Below are 11,792 nucleotides of genomic sequence, written 5' to 3'. Positions count from 1 at the left end.
TGCCAGTGGAGTGATTTAACCAGTTCTGGATGCCATACCACTTTTATGGAGCTATGATGATCAGAGGGGGGGGGGGGGGGGGGGGAAGAAAAAATTCCTGTGAAATCTGATGTTGATCTCTTTCATTTTTTTTTTTTACTTTATTTAAAAAAAGTAAATCATACTTACATTATCAATATACAACACATTATCAATACACATAGATAAAAACACTAGTTTAGCAATCTACTACAGTACTAGTTAATTACTCGTCCATATAAAATATCATAATTTTATTATAAATGTATAATTTTAGAGAGATTACATTGTAAATAGGTTTATTACAGGTTAGTTTAGTCTATGTAAAAGTTTCATTCAAAAATATCATTTTATAAATGCAATTAATTTAATTTCTTTATTTTTAACCAAAATTTCCACCGAAATCGAAACTTTCTCTAAAATTTCTTTAAATTTGAAGTACCGAAATTTGAAATCTTGTTGGTGTTACCTTAGTTTTTTTTTTTTTTTTTTTTTTTTTTTAGAGAAAAAAAAATTAAAAGTAAAAGTCTTTAAGGGGGACCACAATATATTTAGGAGACTACATTAAGAGCCAGGAGGCCTTGGGCCGGAAGAGCTTTTTGAACCAAACAATGTGAGGTTGTGGTCGGTATAAGTGATAACATTCACAACTAAATAAGCTTCTTGATGAACATAGCCGAAGAAGATGTCTTCAAGTCTTCTAGAAACCACTTTAATAACACAAGTGAGAGAGAAAAGGCGCCAAGGGACATCGTAAGCAATATTGTTGATGCAGGTGATTACAAGCTTCCCCCTTCCACACTAATCCAACTAAAGTTGAACTGAATAATTAGCTTAGTTGTATATGTTGATGACATAATTGTCATATGAAATAGCTCTGCTCATATTGACAAACCCATGAGTTATTCCTTACTCTATATCCATACTAAAAAAACATATTTGATTTGCTCTAACTTTGCAGGACGTCAAACTAAGCAACAGCATGGTTCCTCCTTTGCAACCTGGTCGGGAGGGCCGGGGAAGTCTCAATTAAAGCAAACCTTTTGCTTTTCTTGCTTTGGCCACTGACATATCAGTGATATCACCTAGTGAAATCTTAATCTTTTTTTTTTTTTTCAATTCAAATTCTTTCTATTAATTACTTATTTCTTTTTTCTTTACCTCTGTCGGAAAAAATGAACATTCTCTCTATCTTTTCTGTTGGCTTTGCTTCAGCGAATCCAATTAATTAAGAATATTGCTAGCTAGCTAGCTTAACTAGTAAGCTAAGTAAGAATATTATTAGGTTATATTAAACAGAATTCTAACCTGTACGTACTACGAAGCTCATATGCATTGCCAGAGAGAGAGAGAGAGACTGGACATTTCAGTCACGAGCATCCATTAATGTTCAAGGACTGAAGGACGTCTTACAGGAGAAAGATGAATATGCAGATGCTGGGATCCAATAATTACTTGCAGCATGGTTGCAACCAATGTTCCGACTTCATCGTCCATAAATCATGTGCAAATCTACCCCGCGAGTGCATACTGCATACAGCACTCCAAGTCTCCAACCAATTATGGGTACGCTTGCCTGTCAACGTAATTACAATGACCCCACCACATCACGTTCATTTACTTCTGTTCACAATCTTCCTTCGATCTCTCTTCACCTCAGCATCTCGATCAGTTCGAATTGAAGCAACGTGGGTATAAGCCAATCAACATCTTGAATAAAAGAGGAGATGATGGTACGCTGTGAAAAACAATTTCGAAGATAACAGTGATCTCAGGAGAGGTTTGAAAAATTGTATATATATGACGTGGTCTACTCCAAGCTGTAGAAATGTTTACATGGTATGGATTTTATAAACTTTACCCAACTTCACTGTTATTATCTTTCGAGAAACCTGATCTCATGAAAATTCTGGAAGTGTAGAATTAAAAGTAGGCAAAAACTATATGAGAAACGAGTTTGCAACTCACTAATCTATTCCCTGTGAAAACTTTAAATCTAGTGCTAACATGAAATGTTGAGGAAGCATATTGAACCAGAGGCATGTGTGAAGAAATAACAAACTAGGAGAGTTTGGAATGGGGGCTTTAACTTAACTTTTAGTTAATTTAGAGTTAATGGTTTAGGGAATTTTGGTGGTCTTACTGTTCCTATTTCCTGAATTGTTCACTCCAAATCCCATCTTCCATGGCAGTGTAATGTCATTCATTACTCACTTTATATATGAGCATGCAGACCATGTAGACTGTATTTTGACTTCCCACCCGATCGAGAAGGCATTCGAAGAGCACCTAGCTTATTTCTTTCCTTCATCATAACCAATTAGACAAGGTGGGTCCTGCAGTGACTTCTCTGATACAATTTCTTCTTCTTCAATACTTTTTCCAATCTCTATTTTATTTTATTTTTTCATAATTAAGTTCATTCTTTCCAATCTCATTAATCCTAATCTCGTAACCAAGTGATGCATATACAATACTACGTCCTGTAGCATTTTCAAATGGTAGTTGGGGCAATAAGGTTTCGAGGACCATCATGCTCTCAGTTGTCATTTCCATCATGGAGTCTTTGGCGGTACTTTTGATTAGGTCCCTCCACTATAATAGTGGGTTTTTATTTCATTGCATGCACGCATGCTAGACACACTACGTACTGCGTAGCTATAAATGTCACTTTTAGCTAACTAGGTGATACCGTGATGGGTGTTCAGACAAATTAAAAAAAAGAGAGTAGGTGATGAGTAAAAAGTGGCTACCTACGAGCCAGGTGATCCATGAAGGAGCTCATACTTGAATGCAATTTAAGTAAAATTCTAATATTTTTTGGGTTCTTAAGAGAGAGAGAGAGAGACCAACTTCTCTGACTGCAACTCTTCCGCGACTTGTTCTTCAAACTTGAGACCTTTCTTGCTTCCCTTCTCTCTCTCTCTGCGATTCTCCCCACATTGCTCTTCACCAAAGCTCAAAGCTTTCTCAAGCCAAGCTCCAGCAGACGCCCACGCCCTTCATTATTAGTCTGGCGATTCATTTTCCAAATCTCGCAGATCTGATTAGCTGACCCAGTCTCCGTCGCCGTTAATTTGGGTCCGGATCAGACATGCCGGTGGCTGCTTCCGCCGTTTACTTCTTGAACCTCCGCGGAGATGTCCTCATCAACCGTCTCTACCGTGATGACGTCGGGTAACTTCCCCCCTCTTTCTCTCTATCTCACAACTTTTGGGTTCGAATTTTGTTCATTCAATTTGATTCAGAAATGGGCTCCATGCAGTGGCGGATCCAGAATCCAAAACATGTCTAGGCTAATTAGACAATCAATTAAATTAGACTAATTTCTCTATAGATTTTTTTTTTTGGTACAATGACGACAGCTCACAGCTTTCTGTCTAAAATTGAATGTATAGAAGTGCATGGGATATATTCACACCTTCAAGCCAATGCAATATATCTTGAAAGATATGAACCTAAACAGAATAAAATCAAAGTTGTGCTAACCTTGAAAGTTGAAACCCAGATATGAGAATGTATAAAGCAGCAAGAACAATGAAGACCCAGAACACAAAAGGTCAAGTCCTGTAATCAAAATCCGCCACTGCCCAATACCACCCAAACTCTATGAACTTCCCCAAAGTTCAAAACGTTCTTGTAAGCCACAATATGCAACCAAGCAAAAACTTGACCGAAACTTCAAAAAGAAAAAACCTAATTTCACCCAATTCCCCTTTGTACCCTAAACAAAAACCACTTAAATCCACAAAACCCCACTAATATTCTCCGAAACCCAAATGAAATTCCAGTATAAGATCCAAATTTGAGTCCTAAGAAAAAAATAGAGGCTTACATTACTTCCTTCCCACACTTGGTAGACACGCTTTGCCATGGTCAGAGAGAGACTAGCTAGGCAGGAATAGAGTCGAAGATTTGGAACTTTTGGGCATTCATCGCATAACACCCACCACAAAAACCCAAAGAATCAAAAACAGAAACCCACCATCTCCAGTCTCCCAGATGGAAATTCCATGGGGCTGGTTCTGATGGAATTTCAAAATTAATTGAAGGTATATATATATATATACACTCTTAAGGATTTTTTACCTAAAATATTGTCGAGGCTTGCGCCCATATAGCCTTCTACTTCCCTCCGCCCCTGGCTCCATGCATGAATCTTTGTGTTACTGGCGCTTTAGTTTAGGTTGAAGGCAACAATTCCATATTTATTCACCGTGGTCCTTCAGATTCAATTAGTTCCAACTCCCTTAAACTTGGACCCGCAAGTATTAACTATCATATTAACAGAAACGTACTGAAATTGGTTGGCTTTTAGCAAAGATAATTAGGGTCCATGCAGAGATTGGTTGGCCTTGGCTGTGGACTATAAATTTCTGCTCTCTCTGCTCCATTCTCCCTACATTACTCTCTCTGCTCCCTCTGCACCACTCTCCCTACATCACTCTCTCATTGGTTGGCTGTGAACTATATATTTCTGCTCTCTGCTCCACTCTTCCTCCGTCACTCTCCCTGCTCCTTCTGCTCCACTCTCCCTGCATCGCTCTCTCTGCTCCATCTCTCCCCCACTCTCCCTGCTACATCTCTCTACTATTTACTCCAAAACTCCACTTAATGGCTGGTTCCAATCCCTCCTATAATCCCTACGTGAGCACCTCTTACAAATTATATATTTTGATTTATTACTCTTAGTTAATTACGTAGCTATTAAGTTATGCAATATATGACTCTACATCTTCTTTATGATATTTGCATTTGGTTAGGCACTACTGCCATTTAGAACAGAGTATTTTTACATTGACAGCAGTATCGCTGATGAAGACGGGGTTTTACATAGACGACTCACAGATTCCAGTTCCCGTTTATGCTCATATCTACAGTTACGACCACCCGGATGCCCGCAACTGGTGTATGTTTTCGGTCAGTCACTATAACGAAAACATATTGAGTGTTATGGGATACAAAAACGATACCTCTATCTATGGTCAAGGTCTAACCATACTTTTTACCGAAAAAGGAAACTATACTCTAAAAAATTGGTTATCATCACATTCGGATCAACTTATTTTTATTACAAATGGACCAAGGTTTGTTAGCTTCTCTACTCTGCCGAGGAAGCTTCTAAGGTAAATTATGTACCTTAACTAATTGTTGTTTTGTCCTTAGTTTGTTTTGTCTAATAACATTTCATTATTATTTTGTTTTGTTTTGTTTCATTCATTATTTTTTGTTTTGTTTAGGGGTGTTTTGTCTGGGATCATATATATGTGGGTGGCAAACTTCAACCATGGATATGTGTCGGCCAAAAACATATATGTGGTCGGAGAAACTGACTCTGAAATTGCCAAGTTAGGCCAAATGAGATCAGTTGATCTGGGGAATGTCGGTGAGAATGAGGAGGCGAGGAAGAATCTAAATATTACTGCATTTTTCAACATGATATGCACATTCCCGTATCCACAAGACACACAAAATCCTAATTGTTTGATTTATCTCGATGAACTTTTTTATTTTTTGCTTATCTTGGACGATGTTCCTAATACTCCAAATATTGAGTGGAAACAGTATAACATACTCAACTCGCCTAACCGTCCTCTGTGGATGGACTACATAGGCGAGAGGAGGATCTTCTGGCATGAGTCTTATACCAAGGTTAACCGATTAAAAGAAGTCAAGCTGAAACTGTATCAGAAGTTGGAGAAGATGATGAAGAAAAGGTTGAGTCACTATAGCATCGATGGTATCGATTGGATTTCCAATGTGACTTACAGTGGTCACCCGGCCTCTATTCATTGCCTAATGTATTATACTGTTGGAGGTACGCCAGTGAATTACAACCTAAACAACCCATTCTCCTTTCTTAAGTTCGCACGACACTTCGGGGAACATGCAAATAATGTAGGCGATCAAGGAGCGGATCGATACATCTGGTCTTATTATCCAGGGTACATGTGTGTACTCCATGAAGTCTTATCTGGATTTCGGATATTCCCAAAGGATCCCCCGTATGGTGAGTGTGCTTCCAGAGTCTTATCACAATGTCTCAATCTTAGTGGGTATGTTCCCACAGCATCTCGAGCAACAGTGTGTTTAGTGTGTTTTAATATATTTATATAAATAAGTTTATGTGGTTGCTGGCAGTAGTAATGGAGATTATTATATAATGTATCCCGGATAAATGGAGGAGAAACCCATATAAATACAGCATTCCTTGATGTCTCTTTGCAGATTGCAAACGATGGTTTAGGTTCTTCATCAACCTGATCGAGATTTATATAATGGAGTTTCAGTATATCTCTTTTCAACTTAATTTATCATTATTATATCCAAATAAAAAAAAAATTGTTGACGACAAACCTAAACCATCGTTTGCAATCTGCAAAGAGACATCAAGGAATGCTGTATTTATATGGGTTTCTCCTCCATTTATCCGGGATACATTATATAATAATCTCCATTACTACTGCCAGTAACCACATAAACTTATTTATATAAATATATTAAAACACACTAAACACACTGTTGCTCGAGATGCTGTGGGAACATACCCACTAAGATTGAGACATTGTGATAAGACTCTGGAAGCACACTCACCATACGGGGGATCCTTTGGGAATATCCGAAATCCAGATAAGACTTCATGGAGTACACACATGTACCCTGGATAATAAGACCAGATGTATCGATCCGCTCCTTGATCGCCTACATTATTTGCATGTTCCCCGAAGTGTCGTGCGAACTTAAGAAAGGAGAATGGGTTGTTTAGGTTGTAATTCACTGGCGTACCTCCAACAGTATAATACATTAGGCAATGAATAGAGGCCGGGTGACCACTGTAAGTCACATTGGAAATCCAATCGATACCATCGATGCTATAGTGACTCAACCTTTTCTTCATCATCTTCTCCAACTTCTGATACAGTTTCAGCTTGACTTCTTTTAATCGGTTAACCTTGGTATAAGACTCATGCCAGAAGATCCTCCTCTCGCCTATGTAGTCCATCCACAGAGGACGGTTAGGCGAGTTGAGTATGTTATACTGTTTCCACTCAATATTTGGAGTATTAGGAACATCGTCCAAGATAAGCAAAAAATAAAAAAGTTCATCGAGATAAATCAAACAATTAGGATTTTGTGTGTCTTGTGGATACGGGAATGTGCATATCATGTTGAAAAATGCAGTAATATTTAGATTCTTCCTCGCCTCCTCATTCTCACCGACATTCCCCAGATCAACTGATCTCATTTGGCCTAACTTGGCAATTTCAGAGTCAGTTTCTCCGACCACATATATGTTTTTGGCCGACACATATCCATGGTTGAAGTTTGCCACCCACATATATATGATCCCAGACAAAACACCCCTAAACAAAACAAAAAATAATGAATGAAACAAAACAAAACAAAATAATAATGAAATGTTATTAGACAAAACAAACTAAGGACAAAACAACAATTAGTTAAGGTACATAATTTACCTTAGAAGCTTCCTCGGCAGAGTAGAGAAGCTAACAAACCTTGGTCCATTTGTAATAAAAATAAGTTGATCCGAATGTGATGATAACCAATTTTTTAGAGTATAGTTTCCTTTTTCGGTAAAAAGTATGGTTAGACCTTGACCATAGATAGAGGTATCGTTTTTGTATCCCATAACACTCAATATGTTTTCGTTATAGTGACTGACCGAAAACATACACCAGTTGCGGGCATCCGGGTGGTCGTAACTGTAGATATGAGCATAAACGGGAACTGGAATCTGTGAGTCGTCTATGTAAAACCCCGTCTTCATCAGCGATACTGCTGTCAATGTAAAAATACTCTGTTCTAAATGGCAGTAGTGCCTAACCAAATGCAAATATCATAAAGAAGATGTAGAGTCATATATTGCATAACTTAATAGCTACGTAATTAACTAAGAGTAATAAATCAAAATATATAATTTGTAAGAGGTGCTCACGTAGGGATTATAGGAGGGATTGGAACCAGCCATTAAGTGGAGTTTTGGAGTAAATAGTAGAGAGATGTAGCAGGGAGAGTGGGGGAGAGATGGAGCAGAGAGAGCGATGCAGGGAGAGTGGAGCAGAAGGAGCAGGGAGAGTGACGGAGGAAGAGTGGAGCAGAGAGCAGAAATATATAGTTCACAGCCAACCAATGAGAGAGTGATGTAGGGAGAGTGGTGCAGAGGGAGCAGAGAGAGTAATGTAGGGAGAATGGAGCAGAGAGAGCAGAAATTTATAGTCCACAGCCAAGGCCAACCAATCTCTGCATGGACCCTAATTATCTTTGCTAAAAGCCAACCAATTTCAGTACGTTTCTGTTAATATGATAGTTAATACTTGCGGGTCCAAGTTTAAGGGAGTTGGAACTAATTGAATCTGAAGGACCACGGTGAATAAATATGGAATTGTTGCCTTCAACCTAAACTAAAGCGCCAGTAACACAAAGATTCATGCATGGAGCCAGGGGCGGAGGGAAGTAGAAGGCTATATGGGCGCAAGCCTCGACAATATTTTAGGTAAAAAATCCTTAAGAGTGTATATATATATATATACCTTCAATTAATTTTGAAATTCCATCAGAACCAGCCCCATGGAATTTCCATCTGGGAGACTGGAGATGGTGGGTTTCTGTTTTTGATTCTTTGGGTTTTTGTGGTGGGTGTTATGCGATGAATGCCCAAAAGTTCCAAATCTTCGACTCTATTCCTGCCTAGCTAGTCTCTCTCTGACCATGGCAAAGCGTGTCTACCAAGTGTGGGAAGGAAGTAATGTAAGCCTCTATTTTTTTTCTTAGGACTCAAATTTGGATCTTATACTGGAATTTCATTTGGGTTTCGGAGAATATTAGTGGGGTTTTGTGGATTTAAGTGGTTTTTGTTTAGGGTACAAAGGGGAATTGGGTGAAATTAGGTTTTTTCTTTTTGAAGTTTCGGTCAAGTTTTTGCTTGGTTGCATATTGTGGCTTACAAGAACGTTTTGAACTTTGGGGAAGTTCATAGAGTTTGGGTGGTATTGGGCAGTGGCGGATTTTGATTACAGGACTTGACCTTTTGTGTTCTGGGTCTTCATTGTTCTTGCTGCTTTATACATTCTCATATCTGGGTTTCAACTTTCAAGGTTAGCACAACTTTGATTTTATTCTGTTTAGGTTCATATCTTTCAAGATATATTGCATTGGCTTGAAGGTGTGAATATATCCCATGCACTTCTATACATTCAATTTTAGACAGAAAGCTGTGAGCTGTCGTCATTGTACCAAAAAAAAAAATCTATAGAGAAATTAGTCTAATTTAATTGATTGTCTAATTAGCCTAGACATGTTTTGGATTCTGGATCCGCCACTGCATGGAGCCCATTTCTGAATCAAATTGAATGAACAAAATTCGAACCCAAAAGTTGTGAGATAGAGAGAAAGAGGGGGGAAGTTACCCGACGTCATCACGGTAGAGACGGTTGATGAGGACATCTCCGCGGAGGTTCAAGAAGTAAACGGCGGAAGCAGCCACCGGCATGTCTGATCCGGACCCAAATTAACGGCGACGGAGACTGGGTCAGCTAATCAGATCTGCGAGATTTGGAAAATGAATCGCCAGACTAATAATGAAGGGCGTGGGCGTCTGCTGGAGCTTGGCTTGAGAAAGCTTTGAGCTTTGGTGAAGAGCAATGTGGGGAGAATCGCAGAGAGAGAGAGAAGGGAAGCAAGAAAGGTCTCAAGTTTGAAGAACAAGTCGCGGAAGAGTTGCAGTCAGAGAAGTTGGTCTCTCTCTCTCTCTTAAGAACCCAAAAAATATTAGAATTTTACTTAAATTGCATTCAAGTATGAGCTCCTTCATGGATCACCTGGCTCGTAGGTAGCCACTTTTTACTCATCACCTACTCTCTTTTTTTTAATTTGTCTGAACACCCATCACGGTATCACCTAGTTAGCTAAAAGTGACATTTATAGCTACGCAGTACGTAGTGTGTCTAGCATGCGTGCATGCAATGAAATAAAAACCCACTATTATAGTGGAGGGACCTAATCAAAAGTACCGCCAAAGACTCCATGATGGAAATGACAACTGAGAGCATGATGGTCCTCGAAACCTTATTGCCCCAACTACCATTTGAAAATGCTACAGGACGTAGTATTGTATATGCATCACTTGGTTACGAGATTAGGATTAATGAGATTGGAAAGAATGAACTTAATTATGAAAAAATAAAATAAAATAGAGATTGGAAAAAGTATTGAAGAAGAAGAAATTGTATCAGAGAAGTCACTGCAGGACCCACCTTGTCTAATTGGTTATGATGAAGGAAAGAAATAAGCTAGGTGCTCTTCGAATGCCTTCTCGATCGGGTGGGAAGTCAAAATACAGTCTACATGGTCTGCATGCTCATATATAAAGTGAGTAATGAATGACATTACACTGCCATGGAAGATGGGATTTGGAGTGAACAATTCAGGAAATAGGAACAGTAAGACCACCAAAATTCCCTAAACCATTAACTCTAAATTAACTAAAAGTTAAGTTAAAGCCCCCATTCCAAACTCTCCTAGTTTGTTATTTCTTCACACATGCCTCTGGTTCAATATGCTTCCTCAACATTTCATGTTAGCACTAGATTTAAAGTTTTCACAGGGAATAGATTAGTGAGTTGCAAACTCGTTTCTCATATAGTTTTTGCCTACTTTTAATTCTACACTTCCAGAATTTTCATGAGATCAGGTTTCTCGAAAGATAATAACAGTGAAGTTGGGTAAAGTTTATAAAATCCATACCATGTAAACATTTCTACAGCTTGGAGTAGACCACGTCATATATATACAATTTTTCAAACCTCTCCTGAGATCACTGTTATCTTCGAAATTGTTTTTCACAGCGTACCATCATCTCCTCTTTTATTCAAGATGTTGATTGGCTTATACCCACGTTGCTTCAATTCGAACTGATCGAGATGCTGAGGTGAAGAGAGATCGAAGGAAGATTGTGAACAGAAGTAAATGAACGTGATGTGGTGGGGTCATTGTAATTACGTTGACAGGCAAGCGTACCCATAATTGGTTGGAGACTTGGAGTGCTGTATGCAGTATGCACTCGCGGGGTAGATTTGCACATGATTTATGGACGATGAAGTCGGAACATTGGTTGCAACCATGCTGCAAGTAATTATTGGATCCCAGCATCTGCATATTCATCTTTCTCCTGTAAGACGTCCTTCAGTCCTTGAACATTAATGGATGCTCGTGACTGAAATGTCCAGTCTCTCTCTCTCTCTCTGGCAATGCATATGAGCTTCGTAGTACGTACAGGTTAGAATTCTGTTTAATATAACCTAATAATATTCTTACTTAGCTTACTAGTTAAGCTAGCTAGCTAGCAATATTCTTAATTAATTGGATTCGCTGAAGCAAAGCCAACAGAAAAGATAGAGAGAATGTTCATTTTTTCCGACAGAGGTAAAGAAAAAAGAAATAAGTAATTAATAGAAAGAATTTGAATTGAAAAAAAAAAAAAAGATTAAGATTTCACTAGGTGATATCACTGATATGTCAGTGGCCAAAGCAAGAAAAGCAAAAGGTTTGCTTTAATTGAGACTTCCCCGGCCCTCCCGACCAGGTTGCAAAGGAGGAACCATGCTGTTGCTTAGTTTGACGTCCTGCAAAGTTAGAGCAAATCAAATATGTTTTTTTAGTATGGATATAGAGTAAGGAATAACTCATGGGTTTGTCAATATGAGCAGAGCTATTTCATATGACAATTATGTCATCAACATATACAACTAAGCTAA

The 11,792-nt window shown here is 38.5% G+C and overlaps 2 protein-coding genes across 2 annotated transcripts; one reads left to right on the top strand and one right to left on the bottom strand.

Annotated features, from left to right (window-relative positions):
• The first annotated feature begins 2,821 nt into the window (after positions 1-2,821).
• Positions 2,822-6,282, top strand: LOC121049315. Its single transcript, XM_040506069.1, has 3 exons — positions 2,822-3,195; positions 5,259-6,102; positions 6,247-6,282. Exons 1-3 carry the CDS (start codon positions 3,113-3,115, stop codon positions 6,280-6,282), a joined length of 963 nt encoding a protein of 320 aa, XP_040362003.1. The 5' UTR covers positions 2,822-3,112.
• A 223-nt stretch (positions 6,283-6,505) lies between these two features.
• On the bottom strand, positions 6,506-9,811 carry LOC121049314. The gene is made up of 2 exons (XM_040506068.1): positions 9,447-9,811; positions 6,506-7,382 (listed from the first exon to the last, which is right to left on the bottom strand). The coding sequence occupies exons 1-2, from the start codon at positions 9,527-9,529 to the stop codon at positions 6,506-6,508; spliced, it is 960 nt and encodes a 319-aa protein (XP_040362002.1). The 5' UTR covers positions 9,530-9,811.
• Between the last annotated feature and the right edge of the window lie 1,981 nt (positions 9,812-11,792).

Source organism: Rosa chinensis, chromosome 5 (genome assembly GCF_002994745.2).
Source record: "Rosa chinensis cultivar Old Blush chromosome 5, RchiOBHm-V2, whole genome shotgun sequence".
Taxonomy (NCBI): Eukaryota; Viridiplantae; Streptophyta; class Magnoliopsida; order Rosales; family Rosaceae; genus Rosa; species Rosa chinensis.
Note: the sequence above shows the minus strand (reverse complement) of the source record. Positions and strands in the feature narration are given on the sequence as shown.